Consider the following 24,268-nt stretch of genomic DNA (forward strand, 5'->3'; position numbering starts at 1 on the left):
TTTTGGGGGCAAAGTGAGTAACCCAGGATTTGTTTGGCTTAAAGGAGATGGCACACTGTGTGTTTCATGACCCCGGCCTTCTTGTTGCAGAGGTGGGGAACCTGTGGCTCTCTGGAGGTTGTTGGACTCCAGCTCCCATTAGTCCCCAGATCACAAGCCCAATGAATGATGGGAATTGTAGTCCTACAACTGGGGGCACTGGGTACAAAACCCAGTTGAAGGTACTTGAATGCACACACAAAGTTTGTTTACTGCGTATAAAAGAAGATCTGCCCAGAGAATGCTCTGCAGAGAAACAAATAAGGCCAGCATAGCTCCTGGAGAAAGCCTTTTATTTGTTAATACAAGAATAGAAATTCTGCAATAAATACAATCTAATAAATAACATCTGAAAATAAATAAATATTAATACAGACAAACTGAGAATAACACAACCTGACAGTGGGGAGGGGGGGCAGAAGGAGAGGGGAGGGGAGAGAGAGAGAGAGACCTATGGACTGGGCCACCTATGGGAAACTCCTCCCCTTGTCCTTTGCTGGTGACAGTAAACCGCACAGCCTCACTAGGCCCGCCTGCCACAGTGGGGAGGGAGAGGTACAGGCAGGCGGAGACCACTGCTGGGGCTGGCTAAGAAGATGTCCCTGTCGTGGGCAACTCTGCTGCAGCTTTTGGCTTTGATGAATGATAGGGGAGCCTCTTGAGTTGACCACTGCAAAAGAGAGAGAAAAAAGCTAAAAGCTCACCAGTGCCTGCATTAAACCATATCCCTTATGTTTCATGCCTCATTGCAATGCCTATTCAGAGTCCCATTTTGCCCTTGCGGGGTGAGGTTGCCTCTAGAGCGGGGCAGGGAACTGCCAGCCTGCAATCTTCCAGTCCCACCTGCTGCCTAGCTGATCAGGAATCAAGGGAGCAGGCCTGGGACACCGCTCTCTTTCTTGTTCCTCATCTGTTCCTCAGTCAGGAGGAGACTGCAGGGAGGGGAGGTTGTGCGTGTTTGCAGTGCAATGTGCATGCATGTGTCTGAGAAAGAGTGTGGGGTAGCCCCCTTTGCAGCCCACCACTCATCTGCAACCCAATCTCCTGAGCAGCTGGTGGAAAGAGATGAGACTGCAGAGAGGGAAGTTCTCTGCATGCATGTCTGTGCACATGTGTGTGTGGGGGGGTGAAAGACGGCATAAGGTATCTCCACCTGCTGCAAGCTCTGCCTCTGTCTGATTTGCTTTTGGCGCCTGGAAGAATTAACCAGGTGAGGATGTGACCCCCAGCTTCAGGAAGGTTCCTCACCCCTGCTGCAGAGTTCATTGCCCAAAAGTAAGGCCAGAGCTGGGCATCATCTTGAGCCAGTGGGTTTGATCAGAGGCAGGTTTGTGGGAAGTAAACCCCCTTCGTAAGCACCTAATTGGCACAATCCTCTATGAGAAAGAGAGAGAGCGAGCACAAGCAGGAACCCAGGCTCTGGGGGAGCTCCATTTAAGGAGAGCAGAGTGCCAGAGGTGGAGGCTGCCAGATGTTCGCTGCCCTGCAGCCAGGGCTTTATTGCTCATCACTGGGGTGGGAGGGAGCAGGGCTTTTCCTCTGATCCTGGAAAATTAATGGCCCCCTCTGGGAAGAACAAGAGAAAGGCAGGCCACTGAGAAGGCGGAGGAAGGAAGGGAAGGAAGAAACAGATAGGTGTGGGTTTGCTCACCTAGAGGCACGGCTTCATAATAGAGAGCAGTGCAGCACCATGAAGGTGTGGCAGCAGGAGTCAGGTTGGAGGTGGGTTGGAGGTGGAGAGGGGCAGGCAGGCTGTGGGTTCGGGGGGGGGGGGCTCTGGAAAGCCCTTGGCCTTGAGGGGCAGGTATGACGTCAGTGGACGAGGCGAAGGCAGAGAGGCTGGTGAAGGGCAGGGCTCAGAAGCCCCTGCTCTCGAGGTGCAGCATAACAGCAGAAGGGGGCACCCTCTTGCGCAGCCTGTTGAAGTCCTTGGCCGAGCGCCACAGCCAGGTCTGCAGCTCCTTGAGCAGCCAAAAGTCGTCCATCTTGCGCAGGAACTGGCTGCGGAGCGGAGGCGTACCATCCGTCGGTGTGGGCGGAAGCTGGTAGCCCAGGGAAGCCATGATGCCGGCGATGGAGCCCAGCAGCCCTTGCAGGCTGGCGCGGAAGTGTGCGAGGCTGTGGCGCAGAGTGGGCATGGCGACTGGGGATTTCCCATCCATGGTGCTCAGGTAGCACAGCAGGTGGCTGTAGGCCTGGTAGTTGGCTGCCAGCCGGGCATTGTCATTCAGGCTGTGCCATTCCTGAAAGTCCACGGTGGCGCTGGGCACAGCCTCTGCCCCGATTAGCCGGGGAGGATCAAAGTCTGGCTCATTGAAAGGTGGCCCTAGGTAGCTGAGCTGAGGGTGGAAAGACAAGCGGGTGGTTAGACATGCTTATTATACGGGAGTAGCACAGTTGCACATACTATTCCACTCATCCTTTCCACAAGCTCTTCCTCCTGCTCCCACTCAGTGAGGTGGTGAGGTATGGCAGTATGAGAGCGAGCAATTTTAATTCCTTAGCGATATGCACAACAACACCAGGCATGAGCGCACACTGACATCCTTTATTAGTCTGAACAGCTGCACTGTGTATGTGTGCCCGGTGCATGCAAATATTATGGGATCCACTGACATGCTGATTATCTCCTTTTTACCCGGTGACATATTGCGACTGCAGCACGGTCAGATAGGCACTTAGTGAGAGATCCCTGCTTTGCCCTGAATATTCTGGTAGACACACGCAAACACACACACACATTTATTCACACCCGCTTGCCCTGCTAAGCTGCGTTCCTGGGATTCCCCGCCTCACCCCCCTCTGCCAGCATTGGTGCCCTGAGGGGCAGCAGGATTGCCCAGGCAGCGGGGTGAGCGGGTGGGGTGAAGCACAGAGCGGAAGGGAGGTGTGTCAAAGCCCGCGGCTGTGTGAACAATCTGACAAGCTCAGGAGACAAATTAATTTCCTCTGTGTCGCCCGGGGGCAAGTAGGGACGGGTTCTCCCCAAACAACACGCCAGCAGAAACCAACTCACAGAGCAGGCTGGGACGTGGCCAACGCCATGAGACCAGCGGGGTGGGGGGTGGGGAGGAAAGCTGAAGCGTGACTTCTCTAATACTTAAAGGGCCTGGACTTTAAGATCAAAGAAAGGAAGTGGGTTTTTTCTTTTCTTTTAGACAGCCAGTGTGGTGTAGTGATGAGAGCACTGGGCTGGGACCTAGGAGACCAAGGTTCAAATCCTGACTCAGCCAGGAAGCTCCTTGGGTGACCTTGGGGCCAGGCACTCACTCTCAGCTGTACCTCCCACACAGGGTTGTTGGGAGGATGAAACAGGGAAGTGGTGAACTATGCATGCCGCCTTGTGCTCCTGTGAGGAAAGGCAGAATTTAAATGCAATAAGTAAATAAGAATAAGCAAAGAAGATGGCGTGAGGCAGCCAGATGGGAAGCCAATTAGGAGACGTGTTACTGAAGAATCTAAAGAGGGTTTGTGTGGGCCTTCAGCACACAGGCTTGCCTTTCCCATTTTGCCTTTTCTTGTAAGGCTTAATACAGACAGTGGCCCTCAGGCAAACCAAGGACCTTGGGCCAGCATGTGCACCACCTGTAGCCATGCTGTTGTCCTTAAGTGGTCAAAAGGAATGAATTCTATCCTCACACTCACCCCATCCCACCAGTGAATCTCAAAAAGATTTCAAAATGATATTTTTGGTTCTTTTAATTTGGGCGTGTTTTTTTGTTTATTTGTTTGTTTTGCTTCTGAGCCTTCATTTGTTTATTACGTTCTTATCCTGCTTTTCAGACAATGATGGTCTCTGAAAGCAGCTCACATCAATAATAGAGAGAGAGAGAGTAGAGAGAGAGAGAGAAGTCCCGCCAATAGTAAAAACACAAATTTTAAAAGACAAGACTTCAAAGCGCAGGTTGCAGTCAAGCTTTTCTTACAAACAAGTTGTTTCTATGGGCAAAGGAAAGAATGGTCTCTTGAAGGAGAGTGCATTGGCTCTCAGGCTTCCCTGAGCATCAGTACAGAACTGCTAAAAGTGAGCCACAAGGTAAGCTTTGCTGAAAGTGTTGGGTGGGAGCAAGGAGAAGGGAATACAATGCAACTGAAATTTGGGCAGCAACAGCAGCAGTGCTCAAAAGGATTCTGCCTGAATGCTCTCTTCTGGACACTAGAGTTTTGCTCTGTATTAAATTTTAAGATGGGTAGGTACCAAAATTATGTTTCAAGGTTACTAAAAAAATATGCCAGGAAACACTAAGGCCAGGTTCCTGTAGAAATTATGGGGTGGGGGATTGTTTGCTTTTTACCATTTATTCTGTTTCATCTACTCTTGAGAAGGATCAAAAAGTGACTATGGGAATCTCTTAGTTTTCTGAGATTTTATCAGGCGTTGTTGATATATATATATATATATTCGAACTTATCTTTGAAGCTGTATGGGCTAGAAAATTGGTTTTCTGTTGTTGTTGTTTTAAAAGATTAGAAAGCAGAGAATTCTCAGGAATTGCAAATCATATATTTGCACAGAGCTGCTGAAATTCACACGTTGTAAGGTCTGGCCTAGACAGTGGTTGTCCATGGTCCCAGCTAGAGATGCCACTGGACTTAGTGCTGGGAGCATAGAAAGGAAAGGCAGGCACTTCCCCCCCTTGCATGTGCTCATGCCCACCACAGCAGATGATGGTCAAATCCTGCAATCCTCCCTATTGACCAAGCAAACAAGCAGGCAAGGACCACTGCAGGTTGAAAACACCTTGGGCCTTCCTACTTTGGAGATTTGATGCACTTGAACGGCACATCCAATCCCCCAAATTAGACCCATGCAGCTGTGACCCCAGTGTTCCTCAGCTGTCAAGATGTTTTATTTCATTTCCCCCCAGCTGTTTGAATAGCCTCCTCTGTCCACAGCTTACATCGCCACATATGGGAGCAGCTTTGCTTCAGTAGAAATCCCTTGGCAGAAATTTCACAACATCCCTCAAGAAGCAGCCAACAAGACAGCACAATTGACTGGTTTCCTTTTTCTATACTGATACAGAAGCCCCGGGGCTATGCGGCAGTGCGCATGCAGGCACATGGGTGTGCATTTCCTGTCCTGCTGAGTCAGATTGCCAATCATTTTGCACCAGTGAATGCCAACCTACTTACGGGAACACTGAAGGTAAGGAGGCAACCATCAGGACGTACAGAGAATATGGGAATCATAATGAAATGCAATGGTTACATATGCTATTATATTAGGCCTACGCAGTGCTAAATTTTAAGCTGGAGCTCTGATAGTGGAGAAGGCCTGATTTCTGCTGGAAATAGCATAACCTCCAACGGTAGCCGATGCAGTCCTCCCTAGCCTTAATCTCCTTAAGCCGTGAGAAGATTCCTTTTATTACTGCCTCAGTTCCTCTCCCGGCATCTCTACGGAATAGCCTCTCCCTGTTAACTTCTGGCTCCCTCCAAAGATAGGCAACTTCTTAACAGTAACCTTATTTCAACAAAAGGGCTCAACAATTCCAACCCCTGTCTTGCTCCAAAAAATGTTTGCAAGGAGATTTGTGTTCTTTACACATTCTGGATCTTTGAGCACATGAGCCCGGTGAAAAGAAAAGTATGGGCCTTTCAAGCCTGCATGAAGGGACACATTTTTTGTCCGTCAAATGGAAATAGAATGGGCTCCTAAAAACCATAACCTCAAAAGGTAGGACTGCTCTATCCAAAGGAACCACAAATGTTCCAAAGCATCACAAATCTGCAGTGATATCTTATGAAGGGTTAGATTATTGCCTCTATAGGAATTCACCCTTACTGTCCTCATAGGAAGGTGAAGATAGATGAAACATTGACCTGGTCCAAACCATGACTTAGCACATACGTGTGAGCATGCTGGCTCTTGGAGAGGAGATTGTGGCTCCTTTGCTCTTCCTCTGGTCCTGCTGCCGCCAGCTAAGTCATGGTTTGGCTTAGCAAGTTGTCCAAAGCCAGGCTTATGGTTTATCTTCCTCCAGATGAACCATGAGCTTTAACATTTGTGCATTTAGGCCCCCACCTAGAGGCCTGGGCGTAGCAAGGATTTTTTTGGTGGGGGGAGTTGTTGAGCTTTTTGGGAGAGATCACGGGTAAAAAAACAAAAACACCCCAAAAAGAGGGCATTATGGTGGGCAGGCTTTTGTTAGAGGGGCAGGCTTCTGCTTGATGGGCGGAACTTTAGTTAATTACCAGTAAGTATTTTTAATGCTTTTCAATACAGTGGCTCATTATGGGAATTATGTGTTATAACTGGGGGCCCCTGTTAGAGAATGTTGTTCCAGTTGATGTTGTGGCACACAGGAAGGCAACAAATAAGATGGACATAAGGTAAAGGTAAAGGGACCCCTGACCATTAGGTCCAGTCATGACCGACTCTGGGGTTGTGGAGGTCATCTCGCTTTATTGGCCGAGGGAGCCAGCGTACAGCTTCCAGGTTATGTGGCCAACATGACTAAGCCGCTTCTGGCGAACCAGAGCAGCGCATGTAAAACACCGTCTACCTTCCCACCAGAGTGGTACCTATTCATCTACTTGCACTTTGACATGCTTTCGAACTGCTAGGTTGGCAGGAGCTGGGACCGAGCATCGGGAGCTCACCCTGTCGCAGGGATTTGAACTGCCGACCTTCTGATCGGCAAGCCCTAGGCTCTGTGGTTTAGACCACAGCGTGGGTCCACTTCTTATTTTACCTATGGGGATCCAGGCTTCTCAATTTTGTGTTTAAAAAAGGAAGCTTCTTGAACCCAGATATGCTGGAAAATATGAGCCTCTACACTTTCCCATACCCGAACCAAATCAATACCTTGGTTTCACTCTTGTGACTGCTCTTGATGAATGCTCAGTGCCAAGGAACGCAGCCAAGGGGTAGGGCTTGGAATGCCAGGTAGGCCAGGGAGCAGGGATGCCATGCAGATAGATGAGGGTCTGCCCCCAGTCTCTGCTCTCCACGCAGCCAGGCGTTTCCCTGGCGAGTTCTGACAGACAAGGCCTCACCTCACCCCAGCAAGAGATGCACAACAGATTGTAAACAGGGAGACTCCACCGGTGCCTGAAGGCAGGGAGGGGGAAGCATGTCAGATATTCTGCCAAGTGAGGGCCATGGCTGGGGAAAGAGCCGTATTTTAGCTATTCACCATGCAGAAGGAAATTTCGGGGTGGGAGTGGCGTGTTTTGCAGATGGTGTTGTTAAGAGGGTGTTGCAGGCAGTTTAAAGTCTTAGAATGTCTGCCTGCATGAATCCCTTCCCCACATACTGAGCGGAGGCAGATGCTGTCGCCTGTTGATACACTCCTCTTTGCACTGAGCTTTTGGGATTAAAGTTATGCATGTGCCTGCAATCCACTGGATTCTCAACTCGGTAGAGAGAGAAACGCAGCCTGACCTCACCTAGTGACAGAGACATCAGAGATGAAAGAGACAGTGGAGCACAGTTTACAGAGAGGGAATAGAGTCTGGGCAGGAAGAGGAAGAAGAAAGGGCACACAAGGGAAGGGAGAGCTGTTTCCTACTAGGTTGCTCAACTCAGTAGTCCCCAACCCTCTCCAAGCTTCTACACTCACATAAGTAGCCGCAAGCGAGTGCAGCTGGTGTTCCAGGTAGCGAGTAAGGTCGTACGTCTGCTGGATGGACTGTCTGGTGGTAGTCACTTGGTCCGTGCTGTTCAGTGCAGGCACCACAGGCAGGTTCCAGAGCGTGGCACACAGGAAGGCAAGGATCCCCCACGAATCTCCTGCAGGGAGCACACTTGTAAGGAGCTGTGGGCGAAGGGAGCACTGTGACAGGGGGAGCAAAGCCTGCATCGCCCATTCCCACCTCACACCACCATTCCCAGGAGAAGACACAGGGACAAAGTGCTCAACACAGCCTGCTTCTATAGCCCAGTTCATATAAAAATATATACCCCAACATTTACTGCATAGTCCAAAGACGGCAGTTCAGACCTCCAAAGAACTTGGCTGAAAGTTGTCCAGGGTTTTGATGCTGGCCCCACCTTGGATAACAACAGGGACAAAGAGAAGGAGCAAACTACAAAAAGGACTTTGCCATTATCCCCACCACCACACCCTTTGCCCAGAGCCAGAGCAGCCTTGTTCTCTTCATGTAAACAAGATGGTTCCAACTGCCCTCTAACCACTACCAACTCATCAGAAACTTTTGTTGTTTTCCAATGCACAGTCTGATCCCATTCATCATGCCAGTAGAAATAAGACAAACTTTCATCATGACCGTGGCAGGGCAGAAAGGGTTAACTTCTCTCCCTCCCCACCACCCAAATGGCTTCTATGAGCATTTACATTACAGAAAGTGTGCATGTTAACTGCATTCACACAACTGATGCTATATCTAGGTTGGGCCCCAAGGAATGACGGGAACTGGAGACAAGGGTCATCAACCTGGTTCAAGGCAAATAGGCCACACATAATACAGTCGTACCTTGGTTTTCGAACAGCTTCGTTCTCAAATGTTTTGGCTCCCGAACACCGCAAACCTGGAAGTCACTGTTCTGGTTTGCTAACTGCTTTTAGAAGCCGAATGTCTGACAGGGCTTCTGCTGCTTCTGATTGGCTGCAGGAGCTTCCTGCAGCCAATCAGAAGTTGCACTTTGGTTTCCGAATGTTTTGGAAGTTGAATGGACTTCCAGAACAGATTCCATTCAACTTCCAAGGTATGACTGTACCTGTTTTTCCACAGGCCCCTTCCCACCAGCATTCACTGCTGTAGATGCATAATGCAGGACCCTGGATGGCAATGGGTCATTCTAAGGACCTTTACTAACCACACCGTGAAAATTTAGATTTGGGGCAAGAGACTGTTTTTGTGGCAGGACATGGCCAATGCTTTAGGTCAGGGATGGAGAGCCTGTTGCCTTCCAGTTGTCATTAGCCTACAACTCCCATCAGGGAATGATGGGAATTGTGGTCCAACAACATCTGGAGGACATCAGGAGCCATATCCATGCTATAGGCAAGTGGAACAGGCTGGTGGGAGAGTTTAGGTTGGCGATCAAGTTCATTGCTACATGTGTAATATCTAACTGCACCTGCTTAGTAAATACAGAATCTGTTTTCACATTATGTGTACAGGTTAGGGGACTGCACTGAGTACATAAACAGAATATCAACCCAAGCTGGAGTTTTTCTCCCTAACTTTTAATTTTTTTAGGCCAAAACAATGCTGTTTGAATTTTGTAATTCTAAATATAATAGCATTTTGAGAGTGAGATGCTGGGTTACAATAGATGAGGAGAAATATATGGCGGTGAGGACATGTATGTGGCTGAATATGCTCAGAAACTGAAGACATGGGGGAAAAAACATGGATTTCCACATTTCTTTTGTGGGAACTAAGTATGGCTTCTTCGTTTGACTTCTCCAGTCTGTCAGATGCTGAAGCTTCTGTGTCTGTCTTCTGATTCCAGCAGGCCAAGGCTGGGAACGTGGTTGTGCCTGCATAGCCACCACGGAAGCCTACCCCATAACTCATGCCAAGGCCTCCCACTTGTGATGATTCACCCATGAAACACGCAGCCCGGCCCTGGCCACTTGCGCTTCATTAAAGACTATCCCGCGGCATTTTCCTGCTTGCACCACGCCCAGCCCCAGCCCAGACGATTCCATCCTGCTTCAGTGCTTCCGCTGTTCTTCCCACTGGGGATGAGGCCCGCCCATTCCCTCTCCTACGCACTTTGCACAATTCAACCCTTTTCTTCCCTACAGATTCCTTTACGGTCAACAACAAGAGCCTAAAGGGCAGGTGCTCCCAACCAGCAGGGGGCTCTAGTGAATTCGTCTTCATGGGGAAGCTATTAAACAACCTATGGCCTTTTAAACGTGCTTTAAAAAAATAATAATAATGTGATGCTTGTGTGTTTTTATGTTGTAAACATATGTGAACTTTGGATGAAGGACAATAGATAAATTTATTATATAATACAATTGTAGCTCGGAAGACAAATTGAATCCATTCTGGAAGTCCGTTTGACTTCCAAAACATTCAGAAACCAAGGCACAGCTCCTGCAGCCAATTGGAATCCGCGCCAGACATTCCGGTTCCAAAGAATGTTCGCAAACCGGAACACTCACTTCCAGGTTTGAGGCATTCGGGAGCCAAAATGTCCGAGTTCTAGGGCGTTTGGCTTACAAGGTACGACTGTACAATATATAATACAGTATCTTCAAAATGGTTGTCCTTCCCACTTGCTCCACTAGGCAGGAACATGCAAATGGAGCTGTTGCTAATTTCTAAATCACAATAGTAGTTATAACTTTTAAAATCATAATAGTGGTTGCACTTCCTTAAAATGCATGATTCTATAGTTTGTGCTAGGGTGCTCTATACTGCATACAGTCTATACTTCATATTGTTCCTGTCAAGATAATATGAGATAAGGAAACAGTGTAGAGGACTCCACTGCTGTTTTCATCCAGGATCCAAAGAGTTCATAGAACCATAGAGTTTTAGAGTTGAAAGGGACCCCGAGAGTCATCTAATCCAACCCTTAGCAATGCCTAAATCTCAACTAAAGCATCATAGTTGTCCATCTAGCCCTGTTTAAACCGTGATCCCAATCCTGTCTGGTCCTCTGCATACAAGGCAGAGCAATCCAAGCACTAGTTGGACTGCTGCAGATTCATGAGAGAGAGCCGTGAGACCTTCTCCCGCTGACTCACACACAATCTACTACAATCTCACGTAGGCAGTCCCTGAGGCTAGTACCCTCATGGTTAAGGATTTGTATTTATTTCCAAGTTTAGTCTAAATATGTCTAGTTCTAGCCTTTAATTATCCTGATATATGTCTGCTGTCTGCAAAATTATACAACCATCAAAAATCTTCTTCCTTCAGATATCATATCTAGCATACTTCCCCCACTATATATATGCAGATTGAAAAATAATGGGATGTGCTAAAAAAACAAACTACGGGACTATTGTCAGAGAACCACTTAGCATTCCTAATAATTCTTTCTGAAAGCTTTGCATTGATAAGGAACAGACCAGACAATTACAAGCAGCTGCCTGAACTTCGATTGCAAGGAACAGGAAAAAAGGAGCGGCACCCCCATACAATTACTAAGTGTTCCTAAAAATCTGAAAAACACTAGTAATGGAAAAGGTGACCCATCGAGCCTAATGCCCAGACGAATGAAAGAAAACAACATCTCTTTAGAGTTGTGGTGGAAATAGCTGGAATCTGCTAAGTATCTTGTCCTCTTGAAAGCTGCTTTGAATATTTTAATTCTGAAAAACATCCAATCTGCACTTGTAACAATTTATATGTTACAAGTGCAAGTCAGATTCCCCCCCCCCAATGTTTTGATATATCAGAACGAAACTGTTAATAAATAAGTTTTTTTAAAAAAATAAAATAAAAGTTATCCTTAGGTCGTTTTCTATGCACATGACTAAATTACTTTTTAATCTCCCATTGCATAACCTAAACAGAGAAGTGCATCTTAAATTCCCATGGTGAAACATCATAGCATTTTGGATAGTTGCTCTGCAGTTTTCAGCAAAGCTCCTTCCAGAAATCCTCTCAGTTTTTTACCAAACAAGAAATGTGTAATAGAAATGTTTTGAAATGGATAACAGCAGCATGGTATAGCATTCTAATACTGGTTATCTCCTAGCAAAGGGAAAACCATACTTTTTGCTTTATATCTCATTATGTACACAGCCAAGAATCGCATGTGCTCTATAAACCACAGCATCTCTGTTAAGGTTAATTGCTTGTATTACTACTAGCAGTCTTGTATTTGTTTATATCCCACCTTTTCCCCAGATAGGGTCTCAAGGCAGCTTACAAAAATCAAAGCAAATTGGAATAAAATGTAAAAGGCTAAAAACATAGGAAAGATGAAACTTAAAAAGTAATTAAACTTTAACGGAATTAACACAATATTTTAAAAACCTATTAAAATACAGATAATGAAAATGGTACAGCACTCTTAAAAGCCCTTTCCTTAAAAATCATAGATTCTATGAAAAACAGTTAGTTTTTCCCAGGTTATTTCTCCCTGACATCTATGGGCACCTTCATATGGGGAGTGCTGGCCATGCTGGGCCAGAGCACTTAGTGCTTGCAAACCACAGGAGGACTATGCTTAATCCATAACAGACCAAAGATTAGCAGAATCAGAATATGTGGCATGGACCAAGTGCAGCATAAAATCCCCAGAACAGGTGCTACTTCTTCCTTGAGATAGCTTCCCCCACTTATGGTTTAGTGTTCTGCAGCATTAAATCAGCTGTGGTGAAAGCTGCCATCTGGACACAGCCTAAGAGTGTGACCTATAGTCTTCACTCCTCGACAAATGATTTTACAACAGGTCCTCCGGTTCTAATGACCCCGTTCTAAGAATTGATCACTGCCACCACATATAACTGACTCCGACCTTGTTATTTATCACTACACAGATTTTCTATGTTTCTGACTATAGCATTTTCCAGGCCTTTTGGCGGTCATATGGTCACAATTGCCCATTATGGGCTTTAAATCGGAGAATATTTAAGGATTATATGGGATCCCCATGGCACAGTTTATTGACAAGAATTACTAGTGTCGGTAGGAAACTGCAGTGAACGTGAGATGCTCTGCGTGATCTAATGAGCGAAATGAATGTAGAACATTGTGAAATGGTATTTCTGCAATGGGAGGTCACATACTAAAGCATTTCACATACACATCAGATTCCGACTCTTGAATTCCTAAAAACGTAATGGAGAAGCTATTTTTCAGAAGAGAATTCATTAGCAAATTGACAGTGCATCCCATTGTTTAAATAAAAATACCAAAGGTACTTGTGCTTCATTTGCTGTTATAGCAGGAATCTAGTACAGAAATCAACAACTGGAGGCCTCAGGGTCAAATCCACCCCTCCCCTCCGAGTAACATCAGTGTGTACACACACACACACACACACACACACACACACACTTTCCAAGCCAGAAACAAGAGAGGAGTGATGGGAGTGGCAGCTGTGTCAATGCAACATTTTGGTACATAGTCCACTTTTGGGGAATGGTGGTTGGGTTGGTCTGGTTGAATAACACTCCACTCCATTCCCTTCTCATAACACTCACCTACGTCAGCTGGTAAAGCCCATGCTTTGCTTACAAAACATTTCAAGCTCAGTCCCTGGAATCCCTATTTAAGACAATCACAGGGAGCAAGGCTGAGAAGGCTGGTGGCAGTCGGAATAGACAAGGCTGGGCTAGATGGAGCAATGGTCTAACTCAGAATAAAGCCTATTCATAGGAAACGTATGCTCTTACCAGGGGATTTGTTATTTTTGCTTTGGTGTTACAGCAAATACACCTTTATGTTTAAATTGTGAAATATAGTTCCCATCCCAGGTAACAGAATAGATACGCTTTACATTTCTGCTGCTCTAAGTCCTCCGCTTGGCTTTTAACTCCACTGTACCTTCACCCAAGTTTTTAGACGTCTCATCAACTTTTCATTCCACTTCATGCATCTGATGAAATATATTATCGCCTAAACTTAAAAAATAGATTTTAGATTTAGTTCATATTGGATTGGAGAGAAGGCAAATGCTCTATATTATACCTGACACAAGAAAAATACTGTATTCTGTATTATAGAAGGCTTTTTCAAGCCTAAACATGGCACCGGAGAGGGGTTATTTTTTGGTGTGAAGGTTGCAGCACGTGGGGAAGGGTTAAACCTCCCTCCCCAGCTGCAACCCTCCTCCCTCTGAAATTGTCCCCCACAATGCAATTAGACCAGTGTGTGTGTGTGTAGCCTTTTATTGGCTGCAACAAGAGGCTTTTTCCAAGCCTAATTGCAGCTGAGGATGGGCGAGGCAAGGCCTCTGAGGACCAGACAGGGAAGCCCCAGGGGCCACATCTGGCCTGCGGGTGAGCCTCTACCATCACCTCTGTGAGCTCAGTGCACTCTAAATGGACAGCCAAGGCCTTATTAGTTGGGCAAGTACTGTAGATGCCAAATGAGTTTGAGCTAGAATCTGATAGGAAAAGAACAGCTCAGAACTTTGGATGTATTTAAGTCATGTTCGACTAAAATGCGGAGGAGGGAATACATTTACTCCATAAAAGCAGATCCAATATTTTACAGAGTACCTTAAGATCCACAAGGGAGGGACACAGGGAAGCAAACTGCCTGTGAAAAACAGGAGGTTGCTCCTCTGGTCATCAGCACCAAACATTCAACACTACAGTATGCAGCCAACACAATAGGGGTGTACTTTTTAAAAAAACAAATAGCAGTCAGCTCTGGAAGTGTCATCACAGCATTCAGTCCTCTCAAGGGGCAGCAGAGTGCAGGAGTGGGCTGTTCTGTAGGTTTGAATCAGCAGCTGGCTGTGCCAGGAGCTGACTGGCTGGCACCCACAAGGCAAAATTTGTTCCCTAAGCTGGGAGTAGCTTTGCACTTTTAAAAGCTTCTTTTTAAAAAACGAATGCCAACGATAAATGCATGAACATTCACGTTGTGCTTTAAAAATCTATTGAAAGGCAGACACGGTGCCTGAAGCATAGGGGGGTGGAGGACAGTAGTTAAGAGCTGAGTCAGCATTTGATTCACCTGTGTGTGCAAGTCTTCCTTTTCAAATATGAAGCTAGGAGGGGACCAGACTTATCCTGCAGCTGAGGGATGCACCATGAGCCCTCTTTTTGTATTACATCTCTCTTCATCATAAGCACACGGCTTTCGTCTCCTAGCCTGATAAAAGCACATTGAGGGGGATTAAGGAATGGTGCACGCTGCTCAAAGCGGCTGGGCAGCTTGCCCCAAACTTTGAAAGTCATCTGACAATTCATACAACACAACCAAACAACCTAAAATGTTCAGCTTTGGGCAGGTTAAAAAGTAGAGGTTTCCATGTCCTATAAGTGTTTGTAGTAAATATAGAAATACAGTGCCATTTCTACATACACACAGCAAAAATGGTTTTTAAATGACTTGGGAGTGGGGAACAAAATTATAAATATATAGATACACATCTCAGAGTTGTAATTTTAAGTACTTGTCACTACAGTGGTACTTCGGGTTACATACGCTTCAGGTTACAGACTCCGCTAACCCAGAAATAGTGCTTCAGGTTAAGAACTTTGCTTCAGGATGAGAACAGAAATTGTGCTCCGGCAGCACGGCAGCAGCAGGAGGCCCCATTAGCTAAAGTGGTGCTTCAGGTTAAGAACAGTTTCAGGTTAAGAACGGACCTCCGGAACAAATTAAGTATTTAACCTGAGGTACCACTGTAATTCCTGCAGATCTCTATAGTATTTCTACCGTACTACACAAGCACATTGTTCTATTCTCCCATGTTTAGGCAAGCCTATAAAAATGTAAAAGTTACATGTGTTTTATTTCTTTTTAGCTACTGTTCATTTTAATTATCTTTTGACTATTTTTAAATCCCTGTTTTTAATGTTTTTTATTGTTTTTTTATAAACCGCTTAAAGGTTTTCAAGCAGTATATAAATGTTGTTAAATAATATCACACCACATCACAATTCTTAGAATCTACCTTTTTCTGCATTGTGATTGAAAATTTCCACATTATTAGCTGATAGGGGATCTATAACATTGTTACAGCTATGTTTTATGTATGACTATAGTGCAGTCATACATAAAAAAGCAAAGGTAGTCATGTTAGTCCATAAGAAAAAATGTACAGTAGTTGTAGTAGTAGTAGTAGTAGTAGTAGTAGTAATAACAATAATTTTATATGCCACCTATCTGACTGGGTTACCCCAGCCACTGTGGGCAGCTTCCAATGAATTAAAACATAGTAAGACATCAAACATTAAAAATATTGCACATAGCTGCCTCTTTTCACCAATATTACTTAGCTTGCCCCATTATTTTTATCATGTCTTTTTATCAATATGCAATTGAAGGACTATTGATATTCCATTAAGCTTTTAATGGAATTATGAGCAACTAAGCAGACACAACCCCTACCCACTTCACATTTTAAAATCAGTTTCTTTCCTACTTTCTTTTTAATTTTATTTATGATTTTCATTTATATACACTTCAGTCGTAATTTAACAATAATTCATTCATTTCAAATCTTGTCTTCTTTCCTCTTCTTTCTGCAGTTCGTTAAATTTTTTATCATCATTCCCTACATATTCTAAGTTATATTATTTTTTTTTAATCATCATTCTTTTATTTATCTATTTTCATATATCTGTATTTTAAAAACTGCAGGTTATTACAATAGCCCTGCCAGTGCTTTTATCTGTTTGCAATTTGTTTGTAAATATTCAATATACCATTTCCATTCCTTTATAAAAAGTTTGCTATCCCGATTTCTTATTCTTCCAATAAGTTTTGCCATTTCTGCATAGTCCATAAGTTTTTGTAGCCTTTATTCTTTCATCTGAATTCCTTCATCTTTCCATTTTTGGGCAAATAACATTCTTGTAGCTGTGGTTGCATACATAAATAAATTTCTATACTGTCTAGGTAAATCTGCACCTATAATTCCCAAAAGAAAAGCTTCTGGTTTGCTTGTTTTTTACAAATGTTAGCTTAAACATCTTTTTCAATTCATTATATATCATTTCCCAGTATGCTTTTACCTTATTACAAGACCACCACATATGATAAAAGGTGCCTTCTTTCTCCTTACATTTTCAGCTTACTCGATTTTGATTTATACATTTTTTGCCAATCTAGTAGGTTTCTTTCTTCTCTTTCTTTCTGTTATTACAAAATGATCCTCTTGAATTAGGCATACTACTGATAAAACTATCTTCTTTTTGCAAAACAAATGCAATTAGCCTGCGAACATTTACCCGTAGTCAGCCACCAGTATTTAGTTTCATGATCAGTCTTATCTTTAGCTGTCCAAGATCTAATATAGATTTTAGAGCACAGCAACTTTTAATATGAGTCTTAAGCATACTAAACTTTTTTTCTTTTTCTTTCCCAAGCTATAACAAGCCAGGAAGTAGGGAGGTCAGGCTCCGTCCTGATGCTGTCATACATTTGGCAAACGTATGTGGTATGCTACACTGCTACCTGTATTCATTAGCTAGCCCAACTTTGCTCTAGATAAGCAGATTCCAAAACCAACTTTTTTAAAAAGAGGAAAAGCAAAGCAAAACGAGTCAGCCCATATGGAGCGTTGTAGTAAAAAGACAGGTTAATACAAAGCACTTGGAATGAGATGGAATTAATGCATGAATAGTTTTGTATACCCAACCCCTAGAATGAGTTAAATCAACTCCTTGTCTTTCTCCTTCCCTTTCCCTTTGCGTCTTCTTGGGTTTCGGAATGTATCTTGATGGTGGAGGTGGGAATGATTAGTGATAAAGAGTAGTAGGGTCTTAGTTCAGAATACCATAGCACTGTGTGCCAGATGTAAGACAACATCAGCGTGAACCTCAACCGCAGATTTCCTGTCTTGTTCTACATCAGCAAAGGACAGATGCAGGAGACAGGAATCGTAACTCATGTTCAGCGTGTTTTGCAACGATGGATGTGCGCTGGATTTTTTCTGGCATCTTTACACTGCTGACAAAGGAACGGGGAGAGTGGCTTTTCGCAAAGCATCACATCCTTTTGTGAGCTTGTGTTGCAGAGGGAAAACTGTTTCCTGAAACACGCAGGCGCTCTGTGAAAAGCCACTGCTGCAGCATGCCGTTGTATGAGCCTGTAACAAGGCGCCAAAGGTGTGCTTTGCTTAGCAACCTGGAATCACAAGCCGGCAAGCGGTTGATGCTTGCTGGAGCTTGCAGAGCTGCTGCTGTGCAATCTGTGGGACTATCAGTGGGACTTTCTGGGGAAGCCCCCACAAAACCCCAGTAAATTTGGTATCTCAAATCAGCATTTAATTGTACCTTCTACCACTTTAATTAAAAGCTACATCCACATAGGTCCTTTGCCTCTGCTGCTGTTAACATTTCTGTTACATAATTGCCCCTTGCAGCTTTCTCAGAAACATAGCTCAGTTGGGTGAGCACTAAATTCTCAATCTCAGGGTCGTGGATTCGAGCCCCACGTTGGGCAAAAGATTCCTGCATTGCAGGGGGTTGGACTAGATGACCCTTGAGGTCCCTTCCAACCCTACAATTAGATGATTCTATGTGAAAGTTGTGCTGTATTTGGGCCATGTTTTTGTACTGAGATTTTATGAATTTTTTTAAAATATATTTTATTAAGGGTTTTCTTGTTTTACAGTGTAAGTGTAATGCCTCGTATTCCCCCCCCCCCCCCCGTGTAACATTTTTACAAATCCATTTCATTTGTTGAGGCATTAGGGGGAGAAGAAAAAAGAAAAGAAAAAAAAAAGAAGAAAGGAGGGTGGAAGGAGGGGAGATGGATGGGGGTGGGGTGGGGTAGCGGTGTTTCTATTATGCTTAATGTATGCAGTTTGGTGTCAGCGTGCTTGTGTTGTTCACTTGTGTTCCTTTGGTGGTGAGAGAGGTTGGGGTTGGCCTAGGATGTGATTGTTTGTTTGTGATTGGCTGTGGTGATCTTTGTTTTCGTGTGTGAGTGAGGTGGGTGGGTGTTTTGGATCAAGTTAGCCATATTGATTTGTATGCTGTTGGTGGATTATTGTCATTGTCCTGTTGGGCTGTGTATGTGATAAAGGGGAGCCATACCGGGGTGAAGGTGTCTTCTTCTGTTTGTCCCCGTGTCAGTTTCAGTTTGTTAGTTAATTTTTCTAGTAAAGCACATGGAGCCTAGGAGGAGGAAGAGGAGGTGGAGAAGACGAAGAAGAAGAAGAAGAAGAAGAAGAAGAAGAAGAAGAAGAAGAAGAAGAAGAAGAAACATTTTAGTAGGAATAATAGTAGTAATCAGTGCTTTTCCCCCCTAGAAAACTCACTATGAAGTTGTTACAATAAATGTCACAGTTTTTAACAACAACAAAAAAGAGGTTCTGGTACTGTGTACCCTTGAATACCCTACCCGGGGGGGGGGGAGCACTGGCAGTAGTTGGTTTTCCTACAAAGAAGTCAGCATGCAGTTTCCCTTTGAAGTGTGTTTCATTGCCATGTACAGGGAAATATTCTAGCTGTATCTATTGTCAGTTAGTTAATTACCGGTACTTTGATTGATCACATTTGCAGTAGCCCCTGTTCTTCCCCTGGGAGATTAGGGACAGCCTACATGGGAATATCCTATAGCCTTCCTTTGCTACGATTTTAATTCAGCACATTAATTATGGGGACAGTTATTAGAAACATTTTTATCCCACCTTTCCATAGAAATAGCCAAGGTTGCTAACAACATCAAAACAATCAAATAGTGATCAATCATTATCATTTACAACCCTTTCTCTTTTGGCCTTTTGGGCGGGGGGGGGGGGCGGTCCTCTCTGTGCCTCCAGAGCATATTCTAAGCTTAGAGAGAAGAAAGTCAGTTTTACGGAACAGAGAGAAGGAAAACATGTAGTCTTAACAGGGAGAAGTGTTCAGAAAGGCCTGTGGAGTGAGATGGGACGCTGAGAGTCACAGAGGAATGAGCAGAGAACGGGTTAAACAGAAGGCACTGAATTAAAATTCTAACAAAAAGTTTTTCCACAGTTAATGTCGAATCTGTGTACCACCACTACTGTTCTCTTTGTCTTCCTAGCTCTATTTTTTCTACTCCCTTTTCTCTGTTTCCCCCCTCCACAGATCTCTCTGTATCCCCTTCTTGCAGTTCTCCTAGTCTTTCACTCTTTATCCACTATAGGAATCAGGTGCTGAGTACACCTCTTTCCAGAAACTCCTGCAACCAAACACATTGCTCTGCTTTCCTTTGGACCACTTCAATGAGATGCGGGGGCGGTCTTGTCTGGGCAGCCCAAGATCTCCATACATACTCCCCAGGCTTGTGCACTTAAGAAGTCACTTCAGTGCACCTCCTTTTCTCTCGAGACACTGCCAACATTAAATAACCTCCATAGTTCAGCTACCTTCTCCCCCCCTCCCCAGCCCACTATGCAGGAAACTCTCTCCTTTCTCATTTCCCAATATCCTATTTTTCTTCCTTCCATTTTTTCCCTTTCCCCTCTCCTCCTCGTCATCGGGAAGGTCAGCAGCAACAAGTCAAAAAGCTTTCACTCCCAGAAATCTGTCTTGTTTATTAGTGCATATTGTTCATTAGTGTGCATACATTAGTACTGTATTGTTAATTGTTTGATTATTTCTATTGTGTTTCTATTGTTTTTAATTTGTGTATTTTGTGCTTTGTATACTGTAACTTTGTGTTGTGGACCACCCTGAGACCTATGGATATGGGGTGGTATATAAATTCAATAAATAAATAATAAATAAATATTTCTGGAAGAGTCACCTGAGCTGTGTAGAATGACTGGCTGCAACAGGCAGTGGCGGAGCTTCATCGTCCGGCACTGGGGGGGGGGGGGGCGGAGAGCAGGCGGGGGCGGTGCTGGCACATGTCCTAGGGGCATGGCGTGCATCCTGGGGGCGTGGCGTGGTGCCTGAGGGGGCGTGGCACCCAGCACGGGTGGGGGGGCAGCTGCGATGGCACCCCACCAGGATCGTGCTGCCGGGGCAGTGAATTCTCCCCGCACTCCTCTTCCTCCGCCAGTGAAAGCAGGCAGGGACTGGAGAGTGGGGAAGAAAAGCAATAGAGAGGGCAGGGTGTTGGCTTTCCCTCTCACACCTCCATCCTCACTTTATTGCGCTGGCAGCAAATTCAGTTATGTAAATATAAATCTGCTCCAGTGACACAGAAAAAGAGGGATGTTGAAATCTATACACCAGCCAGCATGGTGTAGTGCTTACAAGTATTGGACTAGGACTTAGGAGTCCAGAATTCAAACTCTCATTTATCAATGACGCTCACTGGGTGACCTTGGCCAGTCACTGTTTCTCAACCTAAACTATCTGACAGGTTTGTTCTGAGGATGAAATAGGAAGGGAGAGAAGCTTACACACCATCTTGCGCTCCTTGGAGAAAAAGTGACGTATAAATGTAATAATAAATGAAGAAAACAAAATATTTAGCAGCAAAAGGTGAACTTGGGTAAGGACAGCCAAATCGTTGTGTTGCCCATTGGTTAAATTTTATGTTTTTCCCCAAGTTGAACATAATTCCAGTATTGGAGCTTGGCTGAGGAGGTATGCACCTGGAAGGCACAGAGAGCAGGGAGGTAAGCAGCAAGCGGAAAAGGGCTCTGTACTTAACAAGCTATGTGCCCCCTTAGTTTTTAAAAACAGACAGTCACATTATCTTTCCATGCGAATGGCACATATCTGTGTGGCTCTTAGATGACTCCATACAGAAAATGGAAATGGCCACAAGCCATAGGAATTACTTCACGAGGGCACAAATGGAGAAGGGGGAACAGTGGGCCAACAGGAGTTGTGCTGTGCAAACCTGAAGTTCACTAAGAAATCAGCTGAACGCGTGAATCGACAGCTCACTTCACTATAGCACAGAGCCAGTGTCGTAACTAACCATAACCATGACTGGTGGAAACCATATACAGTATTGTGTGTTGCTATCACTCTCTCTTTAAATTAGAGCCTGAAATTTAGAATTAGAATTAAATGAGAAAAGTTCTAATCGGTGGCACCTATTATCCACCATTTATAATGATTTTATTAATTGCATGTAGGTATTTTGATTTGCTGATAACTAAATAAATGTGAAGATGATCTCTGAATGTGTGAAACTATTATAAACTACAGTACATGCCATTGGCAGCACCCAATCTTCTGCCCTCCTAGATCATGTGTCTGGTGTTGGGATACCTCTCCCAACATCCTAGTTACACTACTGTCCAGAGCACAGATGCAAAGGAGTGTTGGTGTGCTTTTTCTGCTTTGTTTAATGCGCCCTTCATTGTTAATTACATCCCTTGACAAAGACTTATCCTAACACTAAACCCACTCTTGAATATGCCTGTCACTGTGCATAAATGCTGTTATGACGTCCTGAAACCTTAAGGCATTTCCCAGACCCTCCAAGTGTCCCTATTTTCCAGGGACATTTAGAGAAGCTGTCCTGGTTTCTGATTTCATCCCAGAATGTCCCACTTTTCCTTAGGATGTCTTTTTTTCATTGGAGAAATGTTGGAGGGTATGGAGTTTTCTGGCCTCCGAGCCGTCTGAAGGCAATCTTGTACAGGGAAGTTTTTAAATGTTTAATATTTTATTATGTTTTAATATATATTGGAGGCTGCAAAGAGTGCCTGCGGCAACCCAGTAAGATGTGTGGAGTATAAATAGTTTAATGATCATTATGGAAAGGGACGGCCCTATTTTCATCAGAGAAATGTTGGAGGGTATGCATTTCCTATACTAAAATAATATTCTCCCAACCCTCAGTAGATTCAGTCAGTCAATGAACTGAGAGGCTGATTCAGTAAGAGTAAAACAAGATAGACTACAGTAAAGATTCAATAATGTCACACAAAATCTTAGAAAGTTGAGGCAATAATTGCAGCTATTAGGTTGGGTGTAAAGTTTATTCCAGTTTGTAAACTGATAGGGGCCTGGAAGCATCAACAAATACATATAGGTGCTTGTGTATATGGCTACACCCACCCACCCACACGTAAACAGGTAAGAACTCTAGTATCTCATCCACAATTCGGAGCACTTCCAGACTGTTGCTCTTTTCAGATGAGATGCAAGCAATCGCATGCTGGCAAATTCAGCTTGCTCTATTATATTATTATACAACAAACCGCTTCCCACAAAGACCTGACTTTTTGTGATCAGGAAAATGACAAGAAAATGAAACACTTGCTTTGATGTAGGTTCACCAGAGCTCCCCACAAACAAATCTGAATGAATGCTCATTTAAAAAGCCCAATGCTAATCTCCCTGCAAGCAAATCTGAATGAATGCTCCACGAACAAATCACCAGGAAGTACCTTCGGGAGCAACTGGGGAAAAGGTATCTCTGTTTAACAACTAGCTGTGGTGCTCTTAAGATGTGCCTGAACTGTATTGGTATGGGAAGTGACTTCTATATATATGTTAGTGAAATCATGAACATCTGGAATCCATCAGGGTAGCAGCCGTGATCAAACTCAATCTCTCTTGCTTCTCCAAAATTCAGGCCCCGTTGCCACTGAGCTATAGAAGGAACCATAGTAGTAGCTGGAAGTGAGAGGCATGTGATATATAGGGCAGCAATCACAGGCATATAAACATACACACAGTTCTGCTCAGTGCTATACAAACAAGGTTTTTGCCAATGGCAGATTAAATAGTCATTGGGTCTGAAACATGGTCCAAGGCTCCTTTCTCCAATTGCTCAGAGGGCTCCAAGTTTACAAACAACTGTAATTCCCATTTGGCTTGTTTTTCACCATCTAGCTTTGCTCCACACCCTCCCAATCTCACGGAATAAGTAGGCAGGAACACACAGGTACAGAGCTATCAACAGAAAGCAATTCTACATGCATCATTAGAGTGTTATGGGCGTAGGATCAATTCTCATAGCATCACCACTCTTGCTCAACTTAAGAACATATGAAGAGCCTGCAGCAGCAGACCAATGGCGCATCCAGTCCAGCATCCTGTAAAATTGCGTAATTGCAAATTAATTGACATATGAGCAACGGGCTGGCCTTCTCCCCCTCCAGAAGAGGTGGCAACTCTAAAACAACTGAGTCAGAGGAAACTTGGATCTGGGCCCCCTAGTTCCCCAGGGGCTGGGCTTGATACCACTGCGTGGGCTTGATGGATGATCCTCATCACTAACTCTATGTTTTTTATGGGGCTCCCAGATGCCTGGGGAAGAGCTCACTGGAACGTGTTCAGTGATTATTGGAAAATGGGTCTTACGGGCCCATCCTGCAAAGATTGGAACGTGGCATATGCGTCAAGACTGAGTAAGCAGCTGCTGGAAAATGGGGGCGTTTTCTTTTCCGTAGCACCTCTTAGCTGTGTGACTTTTCTTCGGCTTTTATATTTTCATACAAAAATATTGTATATTTTCTTTGTCCCTGGAGCCCTTGGTGCATCCTGAAATCTCCTTTGCACTTTACCCTCATTAGACCTGGATGTTATTAACCCTTCTACCATCTTATGACTATCTTAAGAGTACTGTATTAGAAACCGCAGAAGGGAGGGGTCTCTATGCAACTGTTGCTAGCGGGATAATTGGTGGTGTGAGTGACAGCAGGAATCAGGGCAAGCAAGCTGAAGGGAGAACAACAAGGGGCGTTTCTAGGCACTTAAAGGACTTACAGGCACAGGCCCGTGGCATAAATTTCCCAGGGTCCTCAAAGGCACTGTGCTTTGTTGCATGC

At 44.5% G+C, this 24,268-nt stretch overlaps 1 protein-coding gene across 4 annotated transcripts in view; it reads right to left on the reverse strand.

The window, feature by feature from the left end:
- Positions 1-323: 323 nt before the first annotated feature.
- Positions 324-24,268, reverse strand: part of CLCF1 (cardiotrophin like cytokine factor 1) — a 51,454-nt gene continuing 27,509 nt past the window's right edge. For 2 of the 4 annotated variants that reach the window (XM_079996267.1, XM_079996266.1), the window contains exons 2-3: positions 7,608-7,777; positions 324-2,378 (exon numbers count right to left, since the gene is read on the reverse strand). In XM_079996267.1, the coding sequence (XP_079852393.1) occupies positions 1,896-2,378; positions 7,608-7,777 (653 nt within the window). In that variant the 3' untranslated portion in view covers positions 324-1,895. Of the gene's footprint in view, positions 2,379-7,607; positions 7,803-24,268 lie in introns of all 4 variants that reach the window. The other 2 variants (XR_013843830.1, XM_079996265.1) reach the window with 2 other exon arrangements.

The sequence above is a fragment of the Podarcis cretensis genome (genome assembly GCF_951804945.1).
Source record: "Podarcis cretensis genome assembly, chromosome: 1".
NCBI classification, from domain to species: Eukaryota; Metazoa; Chordata; class Lepidosauria; order Squamata; family Lacertidae; genus Podarcis; species Podarcis cretensis.